We start from the raw sequence: 20,981 nt of genomic DNA on the forward strand, positions 1-20,981 counted from the left end.
TATGAGTGTTTGAAAACTCAAACTCTCTTTTTTTTTAGAACAGACACGACTTCAGAGATTCAGACAGGAATGGATGAATTCTTTCGCTCTCTCTCTCTCTCACACACACACACACACACACACACACACACACACACACACACACACTCAGCACCAGACATAGCTCTAGCCTACTGCCTGTCACACTGCATGGGTTTAAATGGAGCATACTTAACCATGTTCCCACCATCTGTCATGATGATTTGAGAAGAAAAGCAGGTTTTTATAACTATAGTTGACTTAAAACATAAAATACTGCATGTCTGCAGTCAGGTGTGTGCGTCTGTGTAATTTTGCTCCCATGATAAAGTCCTCTGCTACCATCTACTGGAATAAAATATGTAAAGTGTAATAAAGCCTTCTCAGTATGATGCATTTGATTCTCAATTGGATCAGACTGGAAGTTACTCATATTTCAATTTACATTTTGTATTCTGATATTTATGTTATGTAATATTAAGTATTGACAAAAGGTGATCAGATTTCAGATAAACAATAGCAATTGTAGGAATTTGGTCAAATTACATGATATTATTTTGTATGCCTTATTGTCTTAATGTTGTTTGTCTTAACCATAGATTGTATATAAATATATCTATATATCATTATATACAGTCTAGGGTCTTAACCATTGTACATATCTTTATATTGTATTTATTATTATAAGTTATAATAATTATTATAACTTATTATATTATAAGTTATATATAACTTTGGTGCATTCACATTTCTTTAAATGTGGGTGAATATACATTGTCCCTTTATAAATAAATAAATAAATAATAAATTAAATTACATTAATGAGTTGTTGGAGTTGTAATAATACTAAAAAACAATGTGGAAATAAACTTCTACCTCATGATCACTTCGCTTTCTGGGATACTTGTCAATATGAGAGCTCAAATTATTAAAATAGAATGAACACAATTTCTGAAATCCAAGTATCTTGTGGACAAAAGTACAAAAAACCCTCTATAGATAATAAAATATATATCATTTTGAGTTTGCTTATCTTTTTTTCCCCAAATTTTCTAAATAACTTGACTGCATGCATCAACTAAAAATATATTGCAAGTCATTAATGGAGTCATTAACTAAATCAAAACTGTACATTTTTTTAAAAAACTCCCAAAAATTCTGATGTTCTTTTCCTTTCACTCCCAATTTTAACTTTTAGAACTTTAAATACATTAAACTGGAATGTGATGGTTTGACTTTGTTTCTTTTTTTTTTTTTTTATTTTTTATTTTTTATTGCTCTCACATTTATTTCCAGGTATCATTAAAAGTTCTCCCAGATAGCCTTTTTCCCAGCTGCTCAGACACTCTGTGAGACTCTGGGGAGTTTGGTCTGCCGTCTCCTGACACTGAAATAAAACTCAGTGGTTAAAACCATGGAACTGGAGCACAGCCATAGATAATACTCTGCTGTGTTTCACAGTTAAACCAAATCATTGCTGCAAAGATGGCTGTATTAAATGACTGTTTAACTGATCTAAAGTGCTGGGTGTCCTAAAATGTCCTTCAGCTCATTTCAGACAAACACCAGGTTGTTTTAAAGCCAAACACAGACTGGAACTGAACTCATTTACATTTGTCCCCGAGGCATTCGGCTTATGAATTTAGGACTGCAGAAGTTATCTTTGATTCAGGTTTAAAACTTAGTGATCATCCAAAAAGCATGTTTGGACATGTTTTTATAAAGTAAGGAATATTGTGTAACACTTTTACGAAATATTTGAACCATCCTTTGATCTATCCTCTTGCCTTTTAATTTTCATTTTGAAGAAGCTCTTCTCTGTGTGTCCAGTGGATTTCATAACTTGAGGGTCAATTCAATTTCTTTCAAATTACATCATCCCTAACGAGTAGTGTCTTCGCTGGCTATCAAACTTGCACCTCGATTTTAGCTGATTTCTGGGTCATTCCGTCAAATCAGATCAGAGAGAATTTTGTTAACATTTTAGATTTTGTTCAGACTTGATGTATATCCTATCTGACACAAAAAAAATGGGTTTATTGGGTGTTTTTCTGCCAAGGAAAATGTTTTTTCACCACCAATAAAAAACTTTTAGAGGAGAAGTCATTTTTAGGCTTTAATGTCTTCAGAAATATAACTCCCAGAGCCATGAAATTTGATAAAGCTACAGACAAAACAGTGTATAATAGAATAAAGTAGTTGAAAGGCACGCGTAGATTTCACATTTTTAATGACTGGCCATTGAAATGAGAGGGGAAAAAAAAGCAAAATGGGTGGTTTTAGGGTGCCAGACATTTCCCCAAAATATGGATATTTCCATATTTCCTGAAAATACTGTATGTGATTGACGTTACGCCAAATTTCAGGGGGTCCTAACATTAAAAGACATGGGAGGCCCAAAGCCCCGCCTGCTGGAAGCTGCAAAAACTGTGGTTTTAGTGATACAGAATAGCCTAATTTAGAAATATTGATGTGGTTAAAGTATAAAATTAAAAAAGATCATTGTTTCTGTTTTGATGTCATTATTATACAATTTAAGCGCGCGGGAGGGGACGTACGTCACAGAATCACGTTCTCACCGGCAAGTTGGCGAAAAGAAGACAACAATGCGCGCATGCTCAGCGCTGATTGACTGTTGACGTCACCCACTCATATTTTGCAAGCGCTTCTCGTCTGAAGGGATAGTAGCGATGGATAAAAGTAGATTATCTTTCACAGCTCAAATTTAAAAGTATGTCTTTTGGGGAAAAACACCTCGGTGCCTACCAGCCGCGTGATGTTATTATAAACTAAACCGCCGATCAAAAAAAAGAAGGATTTAACGTGAAGTGGTCTTCAGGGGCGAAATGGCTAACAGTAACTGCTAGCTTGTCAGAAAATATACTACGCTTTTTTCCGTCGTATCTGTTACTCGGAGAGGGTGGTACTCGGTCAAAAACAGGCTTTCGGGATCTCAAGCATCTTTTGGAGAGGATAACCAAACATGAAAGCAGCAAAACAACAAGGTAAAACTGGGCTGCGCATAGAAATTGCGTAATAAGCGTGGACGTTAACCGGTGTGTGTGCTCAGTCTGGTCATTACTTATGTGTAACTGAAAAAAAGAGTAATATTCTGGTTTTCAATCTTTCCAAAGTAACTATATTTGTTGCCCCACGATTTTCTTCCCCCTATAAATGCCAATGCAAGACATATTAACCCTTAAAAACCTGACATCAGTTTTCTTGTGCTGCATTCATATGAGCTACCTGTCACAAGCAATTACATTTGTTTGTTTTCTCTCCAAAATATGGTTTAAAAGTAATCAACAACTTGGCAAGAATGTCCCCCTATTTGTAAGAAGTTAGAAAAAGGAGATAAGAAAATTAGGTTAAAAAGAGAAACAGAGAATTATCAAAAGACAAGAGGACATATATCCAAAAAAGTACATAACAATAATAATAATAATAATAACTTTTAAATTATTTTACAGCGGTAGTGCGTGTGTGTGTGTGTATGTATGCATATATCATTTCTTCCAGACCATTGAAATACTTTTTTTTTTTTGTTAGTTTTTACTGAAGTGACAATTGAGTCTCTTCTGCATCCTGCAGTATTCTGTCATACAGCCTTTTGACTTTGGCCATTTTTATTTATATATTTATTGGCCACTTTGGGTAGAATAACTCTAAAAGCTCTGACCCATTAGGACAGAGGAGTTCTGTGATAATTTTCTCTGAATTTTTATTTAAAAGCCTCTTTCATATCTGACACCATCAGATTAAGTTCAGCACAACACACTGCTTCTCTTTAATTTATAGAAGTTTTTTTTCTCTATCTACCAAGTGAGAACTGTTATAGGAGGAAAAAACTCCTCTTTTAATTGACCTTCAACTAATTATTTGCCCTGTGATTGATCAGACCTCTACAGGTGTTGCTGTTTCTTTTATCACCAGGAGATGGCACCAGAGATCTACAGGGTAGACTGGAATATAATAAGGTAATCACAGTAAACATTATTTTCACATTAAGAAAAGTTTTTGTATTATTAAATGTGATTTTGAATTCTACTACTAGTATTCTACTTTAATAAATTATTATTTAAGTGAACAAGTCATTATTATTAGTTTAGTGCTTCAGAGAATGTTAAAGAATGATCTAAGTACACTGAGATACAGCATGTTAGTCAAAAACAAATAAAAGTTGCTTTGAAAAACCAAAAAGTATCAATATCACAGAGTAGAAGTACTCTTTTACAAGTAGAAGTCCCATACTCCATATTTTGCTCAAGTAAAAGTACAAAAGTATTACCATCCAAATACACTTAAGTGCAAGAGGTAAAATTACACGATACAAAGTGGCCCGTTTCAGAATAATTGATATTATATAACTGAATCAATATTATTGGTGCGTTAATGTGTACATCACTTTCATGCTGCAGCTGGTGAATATTAGGCATACATTTTTCTAAACATACTTCCAGATAACTTTTCAATGGATCAGTTTAAGTTGTATCTCACTATAATACATAGTGATTTATATGTGATATTATTAATCTTCTACAAATTACAGTAGCTAGTAACTAATGGTATCAAATTAGCAGAATGAAAGGTATAATCTTATCTCTGAATTATTGTGAAGTAGAAGTATAGAGTTGCAGTAAATGGAAATATTCAAGTTGAGTATGAAATTGCTAAGTATACTTCTTGAGTAAATTTTCGTAGGTATTTTCCAGCACTGACAATTCATTGTCCTGCATAATCACAAGACTCCTCTATGATGATTATTGTGATTTATTAGATTCCACTGACACTTTTAAGAGCCTACTACAAACTAAAAAGCCTACCCTTAATATTATTATTTGATGATTTTATATTTTTGACTCATTATGATTACTACTGTTTTAAATTCAAGAGTTTGTTCTTTTATTTATATGTGATCATCTCCTTTATTAGTCTCTTATCTGCTTATTGATTTCTTTTACACTTAATGTGTTTATATAAGCTTAATTATCTTATCCACATTTTACTTATTTATGAAAGTTTATTTTTGAACATGCACCCTCATATGTTCTTGCACACAGTGCTATTTTATTATTTGTGCTTTCATGTTCTTAACATTCCTAATTTAAGCTTTAAAAGTGCTATATAAATAAAGATTATTATTATTTTTATTATTATTATTATTATTAGTTGAAAGAGAGAGAGAGACACCATTCCCTAACACTTATTTAGCCTATTATCCTATACACAGTGTGCAGTGTTTTTGCTGTAATAATGTCTAAATTCCAGGAGGTGGAAGTGTTTGTCCATAATGTTACTTGGAGCGAGCTCTGGACCACACATTTAAGGAGTCCTATTTATGCACTGAACTTCATGAATATAATTTAAAATAATCAATAATAGAATAGAAAATAAAATAAATTATTTTAAAAAGTCTTCATCATGAAGTCGCTTATGTTGCTTATATACTACTACTACTACTACCACCACTACTGCTACTACTACTACAAATAACAATAATAATAATGGCGTCAGGTAATTAAGACAGAAAAACTCACTTTTTGCACAATTTTCTGATACATTCAGGTGATTAATTTGAGTTAATGTCCCCTTCCTGTCCCCCCTAAACCGCTCCAAATTTGTCCACCGGTTTCCTGTTCTCTGATTGGTCCGCTCTCTGATTGGCCTGTCCTCTGATTGGTCGAAAGTTCCGTACTGGGACAGTCAGTCGACGCAGTTTGTTTTCTCGCCTGCGGCTGAAATCTGGACGGTGTGCCGCTGCTGGAGGCAATGTGGATACAGCATTCAGGTTGTCATTTCATAGATAAGTGTGTGAATAGATACGCAGACAGACGGGAAATGTAGATAAAGTTTTCTCCTCTTTTTTCTATGTCTTTCTTTTCCCGGGTCTGTGAGCGGTCTGTCTCGAGCGTTTTTACATGCGGACTGTCATTCAGAAATACTACAGCCTCACGTGTTTGACCTTAGTCTGTGATATAGACTTTCTTTCTGCTTTTACTCATATATTTTTCGCTTGCTTAGTCACAGCTGACTTTGTGCACTTTGTCAAAGTCACACTAAAAGTCTGCGTTTCGGTGACACGCGCGTCTCTTTGTGAATTATTCTTGGTTTGAATCACGGATTAAGTTATCGTAATCATAAAATCATTGAAGAGGAGGTGAGCGACTCTTCCGGAGAAAGTTATGCTATACCTGCAGGTCAGCAGAGGGTAACAAACTGTGGATATCTCATCACTTTATACAGTAAGTCCTACTTTATTAACAACCAAAAGTCACTGTAATATCGATATTATGCATCCACAGGGTCTTTATGCTTGTCTGTGAACTTGCATTATCTTCTTATCACCTATTCATTTTTTTTACTCTCAGTTCTGAATTGTCCTGATTAAGTCTAAAAGTTTGATAATGACTCAAATTTATGTCATATGCTTATATGATCTTTAACGGTATTAATTTACAGAAGTTATTAAAAGTTAAATATTGGCAAATCTGTGTAAAGCAGTTACATGTTTCAGTTCTTGCAAAGTCCACTTAGACTAAATTTGTGATTAGAACTACAGACAGCCCATTTACATAGTACAGTATCGTTTATTATGAAAAAAGTTAACGTGCCATACTGTATGAATGAAAGGAAACAGGATTTATCATCCAGTTTTCAGTTAATTGGCATGTAATTTATTGATTTTAAGAGAAAAATAAAAATTCATTAGACCCTTAGTGTGGGATCTTCATAATGCAAACAATCACAGGCTGCAGGATCTCCGCCATTCCTGGAGAAACTTTTATTCCTTTAATTTACAGCCAATTTCAGCTGCTTTGTTTGATGTTTATTGTTAGTTAAGAGAATAAAGATTCTCCCTGTAAACAGTTTATCCACATAAAAATTGTGAATAAACCTGACTCTGGTATAGATTGAAAATCTACTCTCGAGTGCCACAAATCAAATCAATTATCCTGCACTTTAAAGTGAAGTTTCTGCTGCAGAGACTGAGGCTGACAGATGCTGATCAAAGATACAGCATGTGAAGTATTGAAATAAGATCTCAGAAGGTTCAGGGCAGAATTTATGTGGCGGAAAGATTAAAACCACTGTAAGGAGAGACATATGGACAGGTGGACAGAATAAATCTGCAAGGAGAATACTCTGACTCCCAGAAAATCTCTGCTCCTGTGCTCCAGCATTAGGACAGATTTATTGTGTGTGCAGCCAGTGATGAACACTTTATTTTGACTTTTGTAGATCCAAATATGGTTAAAAACAAGACAGAACAAACTTAATAGAAGAAGTAAAGTTTAAAAATGTTGGAAGTGAGTGCATGAATCTAACATCTGCCTTATAGAAACTTGAGCCGGGTAAGTTTTAAAACATCTGCCAAAGAATTAACAGGTTTCTCAGTTTTGGTCAGAGAAACTAGAGACTTTTATTACTTTATTTTATTAAAGAATAACTTGATTCTTTCTATCGAGTTATTTCTGTTTCCGTGGCTTCTGAAATTCAAGGCAGGTTTTCACATTGATGCTCACCAGCTGTCAGCCAGTTGGCAGTAAATTACATTTTAATTCCTTTGCGCTAGCAGCTATTTGGGCTGCAATTAATCAAAAAGACCCGTCAGATGGTGAAATTATGACTGTGGCTGGTGGATTTTTTAAATAAATCAGATTCTGAGGGTGGACAATACAACAGGTTTGATAAACTGATGATTTATTCAGAGATGTCATTTAAAAGATTAAAATGCAGCCTCAAGTTGGGAAATAATCACTCATTGTCTCCTATATATATCGCCTGTTATCCCTCAATAAATGCTTTATTTTCTTTCCCCTTATTTCATTTCTTTTCAGATCAAAGAGGCTGAACTTCTTCCTGAAAATTAAACCCTAAATGGAGCTTTGGGTCTTTCTGGTGTTGGAGGTGGTCCTGGTGTCCGCTGCTGCCAGGGGTGAGTAACACATTCTGAGAAGCGAGCGGATTATTACAGTCATCAATACCAGCAGTGAGATTAATCACTGCATGACATCACTATGTGGCAGTACCTATTAAAAGGGTTCAGAGTTTTGTGAAGTAAATTTACTGTAGTGAAATTTCCTATTTCTGCGTTCTTTCTGTCACACTGCTGTTCTAACCTCAGGAGGATTTGTTTGAAACGTGAAGGTACGACTGCTTTGACTGAGGTTTCAAACAAAACTGTCTCATTAACCCCTTTTACACTGCCTGTTCAAGGCGAGAGTGTCGCGCTGTCATGCAGCCTTGCTGTTCTGTCCAAAGGTATGATCCCAGAATGGAAGGACAGAGTTGTCTTCAGAGGTACTAACAGCACTGATTCAAGGTCTGTGTAAAGAGGACAGCAGGCAGGACAGGATGAGTGTGACATTTTGACAGAGTGCTATCAAGCAGGGTGGAAAAGAGGAGAACTCACAGTCTCAAATGGCGTCACACAATTGGGGTACAGCACATGCATAGTGAAATCTGGTCTGGAGTTTCTGAGAAAACAACCAATAAGGCTGAAAACTGCAGACCAGATTGCACTGAGCATGTGCTGTATCCCAATAGTGTGACATCATTTGAGACCAGGACTTCTCGTCTTTCCACCCTCCTCGGGTGCTATGTGTACGACCCAGCACAGAGGATTTAAAAAGCAGCTCGAAGCAGCGAGCAGATATTTCAAAGAACAGTGTCCATAAATGTCTACAAATTAAGAAAACAATGAGATTTAGGAGCTCTTTGACTTCCAAACTGAGGACAAGATCAGCTGCCATGTAATAGGGATGGTAAATTATTGTTATTGACGTGTTATGCCGTTGTTATAGTTTATTAAGTGCTGCTGACGCATATGTTAGATATCACATAAGAGGCTGATGCTGTTGTATTAAATGCCACGCCCATCATGCCTTTTTGCTTCCAAGATGCCAGCATGCTGTCTAAAATCACACACTGGAGCGACGTGAATACGCCGTTGTTTGGTTCTGTGTAAAAATGCAAAAGAAGCATAAAGAAGGGACTTCGTAGTGGCCTTTTAGCTTGATCTCTGCTCAGGGCCGCTGTGGTTCAGAGGTAAGGCGGATTGTCCTCTAATCGGGAGGTCAGCGGTTCGATCTCTGGCTCCTCCAGGCAACATGTCGAAGTATCCTTGGGCAAGGCACTGAACCTCAAATTGCTCCCGATGCTGCGTCATCGAAGTACATGTGTCTGAATGGTTACTGAGTTGCAGGTGGCACCATAAACAGTAGCCTCAACTACCAGTGTGTGAATGTGTGTGTGAATGGGTGAATGTGACATGTAGTGTGAAAGTGCATTGAGTGGCCAAAAAGACTGGAAAAGCACTATACAAGTACAGTCCATAACATTTAAAAAGAGCTACTAAAGCTGAATGTAGGCTATTGGCATTGTTTTTTGGTTGTTTTTTTTTTTGCATTACTCTCGATGTACTTACACATAAACAGACATAACAGCTACGAACAAGGACAGCAAAGCTTGGCAAATAAAGGTAAAAAGAATAGACTATTATGCACAAGAACATGTGAAAGAATAGTTGCAGAGATGAACCCTGATTTCCATCTTTTTTCATCTTTTCTATCCCCTGCTCTTTGGGACTTTATTTGTGTGCTTTGTAAACATCGTTGTTATCCTTTTTGGCTCATTCTGCATTGATACATTTGCTCAGATTTTGGAATATCTGCAGACACTTGTCCTTGTGTGAACTTTACTTAATGAATCCTTTTGCTCTTTAGATAGTCAGTGAACCTTTGACTTTGTCTGGTTATTCAGTTACTGTCAGGTATTCTCGCAATCGCGTGGGAGTTTTAGATTTGGAATGTGGTTTTTCCTACTGGTTTTTTTTTTTGTTTTTTGTTTTTTTGCAAGGATGGTACCTTGTTGGCTGTGGAGAAAAATTTACTATTTCAACTCAAAATCTAAATTGAATAACCCCACAGGGAAGCTGTTGATCATAGTCAGATACAGAGCAGTACCCTCAGTACTTGGCACGCTACCTTTTTTCTTTCAAATAAACAAAGCATAAAGAACAAACAATAGCTACAGGCACTGTTCATAGGCAAGAGCGACCCCCAGCCTGCAGGCATTATGGGCAGACGGTCGCAGAGTTGGCGCCCGTTCCCGAGATCACACCGATGATGAGTTTTCAGCGGGAACAAAGCTGCATTCAGCGAGGCGAGGCCGAGCCAGCGTGCAGACACGGGGCCGAAAGTAAACACAGACCCATAGACCGCAAAGAGATGAGATTAGATTAGCCTATTAGGGATGTTTGCTGTGCAATGCTACAGCATTTCCTCCCCCTCACCGCCTGCAGTCTGTCAGTGAAACCAGGGCAGGCAGCAGAGAGGGACATGAGGCAAGGGTAAGGGAGAAAGAAGAGGGTAAAGGAGAGAAAAAGAAAGCCTCAGGAGGACTTTGGAGGACTTGAGTAATAATGAATGATAAAGGAGAAAGAAGGGAAGTGGGGAAAGGAGAAAAGGGATGAGGGAAGAAGGAATGAGGAAGATGAGGGAGAAATGGACAAGGAAAGGAAACAGATTATAAGTGGGGGGTGTGAGGGAGAGGGCAAGAGAGCATGAAGAGGACAGAGGGGACAAAATGCCATTATGGACCTATTAGAAGCTGAAGTTCTGCCTTATCTTGTGATGGATGAGACTAAAGTTGCCTGACAGATCCTCTGTCTTGGTTAAAGTAGAAAAATTGGGAAAGTGTTGGGTTTCATTTTAGGCAGAGATCATAAATAGGCAAAGCTGTTGTTTAAATAAGTACACCCAGTTTTAAAAGAAGTAGTTGTTGTCATTTTCTGTCTTTTATTTTGTTATTGCATATGTAACACTGACTAAAAACTGAAATAAGAGGCAGCTGTGGTGTGTGTGATGAGTGGGATGCTGGGTTTGGTGGCCTCGTGGTTTGAGGTTCATACCGTGTAATTGTGAATTTGTGGTTTTGAACTTGAGTAATGAAGCATGTCATCTGTTCTCTGCCTGTCTCTCCTCTCAAAGTATCTTGGTTAACACAACAGAAGAATTATCAGAAACATCGAGGGAAAAAAAGAAGGAAAGTGCAGATTTTTTAACAGATTTATTTTAAAGCAGGAGTTGGTGAATTTTTCAGGCAAACTCCAACAATTTCTGCAAGGTTCATATGCATACCCCCTAATCCAGGGTTCCTACAGACATGGAGAACCTTGAATAGTCATGGAATTTCACAATCTGATTTTCTAGGTCTGGAAAAGTCATGGAATGAGTAATGAGTTATTGAACGTTTTGGAAAAGTCTTAAAAATTTGTTTTGTGTTTTGAAATTAACTGTTAAACTACTCATTCATGGATAACTTCAGTGTTATGTTACAAACAAAACCAATTGTAAGAGATTGGAAGATGTTGCTGTTTAAATTTCATACAATAATTAATATGAGAGAGAAGTATACTGTACAGTCCTGTTCATGTTGTACGTTGTGAATGACAGTTGTCAAGTTTGTTTGTTTGTTTGTTTTTTAAAATCCTCCATGAAAATGTCTGGGAATCCTGCTAATCCCTTTTTTTCCAAACACCAAGAATTTCCACATAAAACAATCCAAGTCAGAACAATGTGAAGTGCCAGTGTCAAGCAAAATTAATTATCGACTTCCATAGTCCAACATACTTGCAGGTATGTTTTGCCAATATAACTTGATTTTCTCTGTAATCATCTTCTCAGGCAGAGCTTACACACCTTCAACCAAACCATTTCAAGTCACTTGTGGCCTTGCACTTAAAAAAATTGTATGGAAAATGAGAAATTGCATTGCAATTCAGTGTCATTTTTGGCCACGGTAGTTACACCTGGTGAAACAGCAGTAGTGTATTTTGGCAACCTCCTCAATAGATTTCATGACTTTTCAGACCTTCTCTTAGTGACTTTATTTTGAAAAAGCAACTAGTAACAAATTAAGTGTCTTATTCACACATATTATAATTAATTCCCTTGCATGTTACTCAAAATATAAACTGTCTAAAGCTCCTCTGTCATCGACGCAGGGTTTCACCCTCTCCCTTTCGTTGATTAGTGTTTCGTTGATTAGTGAAGGGGAAACGCTGCACGCCATGAGGAGTTTAGTAGTAATGAGTTCCTATTGTCACTTTGACGCCTTTTGCTTTCTGGATTGGAAGCTCGAGAAAGTGGTGCATTAAAGTTTAGGAACCATAGTTCTCATGCCATTAAAATGTTATGTTGAGAAGTTTCTATTTAATTGGATTTATTGAAGTTTTAATGCTGCCATTTATGTGCAGTGATGTCACCAATATGCAAATGAGCATAGGGCGTCATCTGGCAACTTTTAGTGCCTTTTGAAGTTAGTGCTGGGTTACTTTTTTTGGAAAAGAGTTTGTAACAATGGCTATAGTACCGGTTGCCAAGTAAAAAAACATTGATATATCATTTGTCTTTGAGCTTTTCAGAGAGTAGATAGGAGTTAAAGAGCTTTGCTCAGTATTATCTGGACAATAGGAGTCAAGGAACAGAACAGAAACATTCAGTATCAAGTCTGCAGTATCCCACTGTAGCTGAAAAATGAACAAAGAGAGAAGACGAATAGCTCAATACCATACTTTCTATATGAGACAGGCTGGTATGAATATGTAGGAAGTAACTGTCCCAGTCCCTCAGCAGGGTTTGGGCCAAGTGGACTGTGCAGACAGAAGACACTTTAGTTACTTAAATGAATCCAATCTGAGGCAGATATCATATTTTACCCCCAGAAGTGGCAGCCCACAAACATAGGGGATTACTCACTGCAGCTGTGTTTGACCATTTGTAAAAAAACTTGGCAAAATAAATAATTAATTCAGAACTGCTTAGTATATTAAATAGGTATTGTGGAAATGCTTCCTGTCACAGTCCGCTCTCGCTCCACTCTAAGAAATGACGTAGAGAAACATTTTTATTAGTGACTTGGTGACTACTGAGATGTCTCAGTGATATATGAGTACCGGAGATGGGTTACTCAGAGCAACTGTATACACAGTGAACAGTAAAAAGCAAGATATCGTAATACACATTGTGGCATGATTTAAAATTGAAAACATTAACTCTTTTGTGGGCTCATCTGTCTGGGCAGTCCCCTTTGGAAACAAGGTTCACTTACAGTAAATACAAGGCAGCTATTGTGTAAATCAAGGAAGTTATGTCTTATAAAATTACTGGAAAGTACAGTATGGCTTATTGTATTAAAGAAATTGCTGGATGTTTGGGGAAAAAAAGAACAAAATGATTCATTTAATGATAGATAAATAGATAACAAAGAGGCCAAATAGTTAAAAAGATTGTGGCTGGTAGTTTCTTTTCCTCGAGTGTCCTTGGAGTTGGTGGGAGCTGAGCATCAGACGGCACCGAAGGCTGTTTACCGCTGCAAGTGCCGAATGGAAGTAGGAACTGTAGAATAGCTAAGGGCTTTGCTGGACTGCTGCAACACATAGAGATAAAAAGAATGATAGGAAAGGAAGAGATACAGAAACCAATGAAGAGAGAAAAGAAAGGAAAGGGACAGCAGGAAGACAGAGATAAACACAACAGATGAGGACAGAAAGAGATTGAGACGCAACATTTATGGCCCTTATTAGAGGAGATGTATAGTCACATAAACTGCACTCCAGAGGCTTACACAACCACGCTGTGTGAACCTGTGTGTGTGTGTGTGTGTGTGTGTGTGTGTGTGTGTGTGTGTGTGTAGCTGAGCATGAGACTGAGCAGCTGAGAGATTAGCATTCTCCACTGTTAGCTGAACAACACTGAGGTTGAATGCAGGGGTCAAAGACGAGGAGTAGTTGGCCAGTTCATTCTGGGCTACCTGCAGCAATGGACAGAGTTGGGTGAACTTTGGAAAGGAAAGATTCATCCTATAAAAGAAAAGTTTGACATTTTAGGAATTATGCTTTTTAACTTTCCTACCAGGAGTTGCGTGAGAAGAGTGATAGCACTTTAAAAGACCTGTGAAGATTCGGTCTGTAGATAGTAAGTTTAGTTTACCATAAAGACTGGAAACAGTGGGTATTAACTAGGGTTGGGCAAAATGGCTGTAAAATGTTACCATGTTCATAAAACATTCAGGACATCCAGGCCACTGATTCAACACTGCTGAAGTTACTCCTCGTTGGTAGCGGTTTTGCTTTCAGCCACGCTTGTTGTTGCGGTGTGTAACAGTATGACGTTGTTATGTCAACAAATCAAAATATTGCTGTTATCATAATATGTATTTTTCTTATCACATAAAAAATTATACTGGTATTATCGGGATAAGCACTGTAACACACACATGCCGAGTCAGCAACACAGCCTCGGATTCGTCAATAGACTCAACATAATGCATCAGAAGATAGATTCTTTGCCCTCAGTATGCTTCAGCGAACAGCTAATGATAACTACATCTCCTTTCAACATGGATAAATAATCACAGAAGACATTCATTGTTGATTTAACACTCTCTTAAAAAAAACACTGCAGATCCTTGCTGGATTAAAATGCCTCTGAAAGGCAAACAATCGCACGCTCACTAAAAACCTACAAGAGTGACGAAGTATAGACCATGTAATGTAAATTTCTGGAGGGGAGTGTTCCATAAATTCTCTAACAATGGTAAATAGAGTACTTTGACATGGTATACTACATTACCGACCTTGGGTTAAACTTACACTTTTAATCATATTGATCATTGATCGTGCCCAAACACACACCGCCCAGATTCTAGCCTGCAACTGAGAGTCGGACCCTGCCGCAGGCTCCACTGTCTAAAGCTGTGTCATTGTCTGAGCAGTTACATGGTGAAATTGCATCTTCAGTGGAAAAAAAGTTCTGTACACTTGCAGCTTTGTTGCTCTCTCTGAGCTGATGATGAGGCAGGGGACGGATGAGGAAGAGTATACCAAAAAACGTTCGACACTGAACTGTTAAATGGTGAGTGCATGCCTGTGTTTCTGCTTGCCTCTACACACACAAACACACACACACACTAACTGCGCATGTGATGTGAATTGCCACGTGTCTGTCAGATGGTTATCAGCATGTCAGATGGTATTTACGTAAGCCAGCTGTTAAACGCTTCACGGTCAAACAACTGGAGCAGTGCGCAGATGATAATGATAATGTGATTATTGAAGTTACTCCAGCAGAGATTGTTATTATTGTCTTTGCTTAAACCTGTGATGTTTTGTGTGGAAATGACCCGCAGCTTCTATCATCACATCACAGTCTTGTCTTTTCTGTATCTCCCACTAAGAACCTTTGAAGCAGATTCAGAAAAGAAAAGACATACCAAGAAATTACATGATGAGTGTGGGGTTTGTGTACATCGTTTCCTGATGCAAAGTTCTGTGTAAACAATTTAATGTTTTCCGGGTGACTCTGCCGTATAGACCACCCATTATCCAGAGGGGGGAGGGGAAACAGAGACGGTGATGAGAGGGTTCATTTGTTAGTATACCAAGTGTAAAGAGCCACAAACACATTAAAAATGCATCTTCACTGTAGCAAAAGAGAAAGACAAGAGAGCATCGTCCCTGCAGACAGTGCGGAGTGTAAACAACCCCATACACAGATGCTGAAAAGGTATACAACAAGAAGACACTACCCATAACTATGACTTAAGACATGTAAGTGCGCGCACACACACACACACACAACCCACAATCACTTAACAACCTCCTGTCCCACACACTCATTACTGAGGAATGTAATTAGCATGCTAACACTAACAATGATGAGTAGGAGAGAATTGTGGTGAGGTAAAAAGAGCTGGAGGAGGAGGCACACTGAAGAAGCAACTTTAAACTTTTGTGGAAAAGTAACGACATAACTAGATATGAAGACAAACAGACAGAATAGCGGGATCACAGGTATACATTGCTGTACTGGATGCAGTTTTTCTTGAGGATTGTAGTGGAAGCCTTCTTAAGAGATATAAAGTACTAGACTTTTTCATGCACTTATGTTGTATTCACTGTGAGATGTACATTTAAGGAAAAATTAGGAGTATTTTGCTTGTGTTTCTTTCAAATCACAAAGAAATGGAAGGTGGAGAGAGGAGCTACATGAAAACAACACAGGGGAGTGAAAGCTATAGTTGTTAGTATTTATAAAAATAACTTTTTGCCATATTTGCTGAAAATGTCACTAATGTCACTATCCACACAGTAGTACACAAGACAGATAATCTGTGAAAATAATCGTGCTCCCCTCTTTGTTAAGGTTACTTTATATGTACCTGTAGATGGATTTGGTTTGCAGCATGAAGTGCAAGGCATCCATTTAACACAGCTCTCACCACAGACAACATATAGGATAAAACGTGACAAGGTGATAAAGGATAAAACATAACAAAAGATAAAACAATTAAAGTCCCCCAGTGCTAATCAAAATGTTAAATGTATAATTAATACCAATAAAAAAACTCAAATACAAAACCAACCTTGATTGATTATCTATTAAGTTTTAAATATTGGTGAAAAATGTTTTCACCAGAGAACATCAAATATCTTGATATTCTTTTGCAATCATATATGCCCAAGTTTAAAACAGGGATTTTTTTTTTTTTGGAGTAAAATGGCTTTAATTATTGGTAATTATAATAAAAAGATCAATCAGTTACTAACATAGTTTGCGATGAATTAATTAAGTTGACCCCCTCTGAGACAACTTTAATTTAATTGGTTGCAACAGAGTAGTGTCCAACTTGCAGGGCTAAAAAAGGAATGGCTCAATAGCTCAAGTATTAATGATAACAGATATGAAGTTTATAATCATAACACATCACAGAACATGGAGATTTTGTGGTAAATATATACTCATCAAGTATTTTAGTATTTAACTTTTTTCTTGGTTGCAAGGCGACCATCTAACAAGGAGTTATAGGTGACCAATGAATTAAAAGGGTTAATCTTTAATGAATCATGTCATTTTATGTTTAAACTACTCCCACGTTGTTGTGTATTTTCCCACGCACTGTTTTCTACCTGACTAAATTTAGCACTGATTAACCATATCATTGCATTTTGTGATAAAACACATTGCATCAGTTGTGGAAGGGATCCGCCTGTCTCCTCATGTGAAGAACAGAGGAGGAGAACATGTTGATTCCTCCCAGAGTAAACAGCCACAGACAGATGCTTCAAACACACAACTTTACCTCATAGTAAACAGACTCACGTCAGTAAATCCCCTTCTCCTGGTTTTAAGCATGCAGCACGTCCTGAGTCACAGCTCACTATCGTAAATACCATTTGACATGCTGATAACCATTATACGGCTTTGTGGTGGTGGCAGGCATCTGCCTGCCAGCCTCAGTTTGCAGTAGGAGCTTCCAGACTTATGCAGACGGGGAAATTTACATCAGCAGTTTGCGGATGAGGGTTTTAGAAAAATGCATTTTCTTAAGCATGGGAACAAAAATGATTAATTTACTATTTTTCAGTAAGGGAAGAACATATTTATGTCCACGACTGAGTTTTTTTTCTACCTGTTAAAAATGTAGTTGCTTAAAATGGAAAATTAAAAAAAAAGAGGCCTAGAATGTTCCTCTTGTTTGTTTTTTGTTGTTGTTGTTTTTTGGGTTTTTTTTTTTTTTTTTGGCAGCTCAATTTTTTATTTCTAATCCGTCATGGGGATTATTTTGTCCTTTAGCTAAAATGAAAGCAGAAACATTCAGTGCATGTGTGTGAGCTAGTTAATTACATGGTGATTAAGAGACAAAGGGAAGCTTCAAAGGAAACAAATGACTCTTTCAGTTCCTCTTGTTAAATGCTAATGTCAGGGCCAAATGTTGGCTGTTTGCACAAGTAGAGCTGTGGCTGAAAAGAAAAGATTGTGGCATAATAGAATGATTGTGGTTGGTAAATTTGGATTTCAGGGGTTTGATAGAAACATTTGTCTTTTATAGATAGTCTAGTGAGATGTCTCTGTGGATATTCAGCCAATATGCTACTTGGAAATTGTTTTAAAACACAAGTATCATTGTCTAATTTGTGCTCTGAAAGAAATGAACCAGCACTGACATGAACCCATTTGCAGGGAACTGAATGTGGACCTTTAGGGCAGCATCTCTCTCCCACACCCCACTTCTGCAGCCACTGTCCTCCTCAGAGTTTTATAGGGCCTGTTATTGTTAAAGGCTATTAGCCCACATTTAGATAAAGTCAATGTTTGCTTTGACTTTGCGAATGGTCGGGTAGTAATGGGGCTGTCTGGACGCTCTCTGTGGGGGTTGCTGGTTTGTCGCAGTGATGTGAAGATGTGATGTGTGTTTGAGGAGGGGGTGCAGCAGAGAGAGGAGTAACAGGAGAAGATAAGGTGGCATGAGAAGGCTTTGTGAAGAGAAGCAATAGGTGGGTTTCCATTAAACCTCAAACTGCGTAAATTGGAATAAAAATACGCCTGATTGAAACATGTCAAAAAAAAGCAAAAAAATGTTTTTATGCTCACATGAGACAGTATTTCAGGCGACTTGACAAAGACATATTTCACAAAACTACAATGGAAACACTTTTTGCTTTCATAGGTCACATGAGTAGAAGCTGGCTCCCTTAGGTATGAATGCAGCAGGCGCTGCAAGAGGTGACGTTGCATCACATAACTCTTCAAAAGTTGAGCGGATCATCAGGAAGTTGTGAATCTACTATTCTTGCCTCCCAGAAATCCCTCATACATGGCCGCTCCCAAGACAGGCCTCTTCATTGTCGCTCACATAGCACGCCTATGTCGTCTTCGATTGAAAATAATGATGGCGAGTACGGTGGCTGCAATAGAAATAAACCTGCTAATGTTTTTGAACCTCTATTGCTGTGCTTCTTGGGATAATATCGCAAGAGGAGAAGTTGCAGAACATCACTCAGTGGAAACACAGTCATCTCATAATTGTGTTTTAGCAGGATTTCGAAAGTATCGCTTAAGTTTTGCGTAAATTTGTAATAGAATCCCTCCAAGTGAAAGTCAAAGGGAGAAATTGTTCAAGAACAAAGATCCTTTAACATACAGTTTTACCCATGTTTCTCCTTAGTTAGCATTAAGGCTGGAAAAATCAGCTTATGCCACACTGACAGTATCACATATTACGTATCAGTCTGGTCCAAATCTTCATTTGAACTCATGCAAAGTTTTCTTATTCATCACTGTCTGTTGTCACAGGTCATAGAAGATGAGGATTTTTTTTCATTCCTCTTTTGAATATGACGTTACACTTATTTCAGAGTTTCTCTTCTTTCTTTCCCAGCTTCTCTGTGTCTCTCCTACATAGTGCAGTATTGTGTGGGTCGTGGCGCCACAGTGTTGTATTGTGGTCTCAGTGGGGTTGGGGTATGTTTGGTCAATGCTACAGCACTGCAGGCCAAAGGTCAGCCTGTGGCTCAGGGAGGGGTCAGGGAGTGTGTGTGTGTGTGTGTCTGTGTGCGTGCGTGCGTGTGTGTGTGTGTGTGTGGTAGGGTCAGAGAAAGCACATGCCAGCACCAGAGGAGACTGTAATAACACACCAGGAACCCCACAGGACAACACACACACACACACACTGCTTTCACTCCTTTATCTTCTCTCTGTCTTCCACTCTGTCTGTGTTCAGTAACCTCATTGACATGTGTGTCAGAAACAAAATGACCAAACATGATTTAATGCATTCAGTCCAACTAATTTGAAGATACTGACCCATGTATTTTCTCTCCATTTTTCCATCTATGAGTGTCCTCTGCAGTAAAAATGTTACTTTTGAGTGTTAAGAGTGCATTTTCATCATCATTTGATCTGATTCATTTGGGGTTATTTATGAATAATCAATTTGTTTAAAATACATATTCTTGTGCTTGTGTATTCTTGGTATCATAATTGTGGACAACTATGATATCAGTCTATCCCCATCTCACAAATTCAGCCCCACAATAACACAATGGCATGAGCTAACTTCCCAGCTTGTCTACAAGTATGTGCTGTAGGGGTGTCACATTACTCATTTATAAAAGAAAATGAAGAAAAATCTTCTGAATACAAAGCACAAGAAGTGTTTTTACATGTGTTCACCATGTTTATGACATTTGGTGGCACGCTGAACACCATTTGTGGCAAAAAAAAAAAATTATTGTTCACCACATGTATTTTATGGGATGTGGGAGTTTCAGTTGTTAAGATTAATAAAATATTTGAACTGACACAGACACACATAATATACCTAAACTAGATGTAGTCTGGTCAGTAGAGGCGCAGTAAAAGAAGTTATCAAGTGATGGCATAGGTTACCACGTGACCACATACCAACAGCTTATTTGTAACAGGCGGAAGTAGTACTATGTTAATTTGCATTGTCCCTATCAAATACACTATATAAATAAATAAAAAAGACTGCAATTAATGGTTTTCGAAGGTAAAACTAAATAGAAAAAAATGTCCAAAATGAGGTCATTATAATCTCTCTCCCACCAACACTCATGAACATCTGGCTGGTGTATTTAATGGGAAAAGTTAGGCTAGTCATTCACTCCCAGAACAAATGACTCGGCAGTAGTCACCAGTATTTATTGGCTCCAGCTCCGATCGGCTCCGATGGGTCGTGATGGATTTACAACACCCGGGTGGACGCACTAATTTTAGTCTGTTTATTAGTGCAATGCAGTGGCAAGCTGTGACAAAATACCAGCCGTCTCCATTCAAGCAGCAGTTTTGAAGACTGAATAAGTAACAGTTAGATTAAAAAAAGTAACCACTGTTAAATTTTCACTGGGCTCCATGTTGCCAGGGTTCCCACTGATCCTTTAAAAGTTGTAAAAGGCATTTAATGCATTAATCTATAGCTAAGGCACTAATTGCTCTTAAATCTGTCTTTCAATTACTTGGTGGTATCTATTTTTTTCAAATAATTTCCTGAACATAACATCAAACATATCAAAATAGGATAACCAACAGCACATACATTTACAACATATCAAATTAAGATAAATGACCAAGCTTTTTCCAAGGAATGGATACTTT

General features: G+C 37.6%; 1 protein-coding gene across 1 annotated transcript in view; it reads left to right on the forward strand.

The window, feature by feature from the left end:
* Positions 1-7,896: 7,896 nt before the first annotated feature.
* The window catches only part of fgfrl1a (fibroblast growth factor receptor like 1a), a 99,906-nt gene continuing 86,821 nt past the window's right edge, over positions 7,897-20,981 (forward strand). The window contains exon 1 of the mRNA XM_042492894.1: positions 7,897-7,954. Within this exon, the coding sequence (XP_042348828.1) occupies positions 7,897-7,954 (58 nt within the window). The remainder of the gene's footprint in view (positions 7,955-20,981) is intronic.

Source organism: Plectropomus leopardus, chromosome 9, assembly GCF_008729295.1.
Source record: "Plectropomus leopardus isolate mb chromosome 9, YSFRI_Pleo_2.0, whole genome shotgun sequence".
NCBI classification, from domain to species: domain Eukaryota; kingdom Metazoa; phylum Chordata; class Actinopteri; order Perciformes; family Serranidae; genus Plectropomus; species Plectropomus leopardus.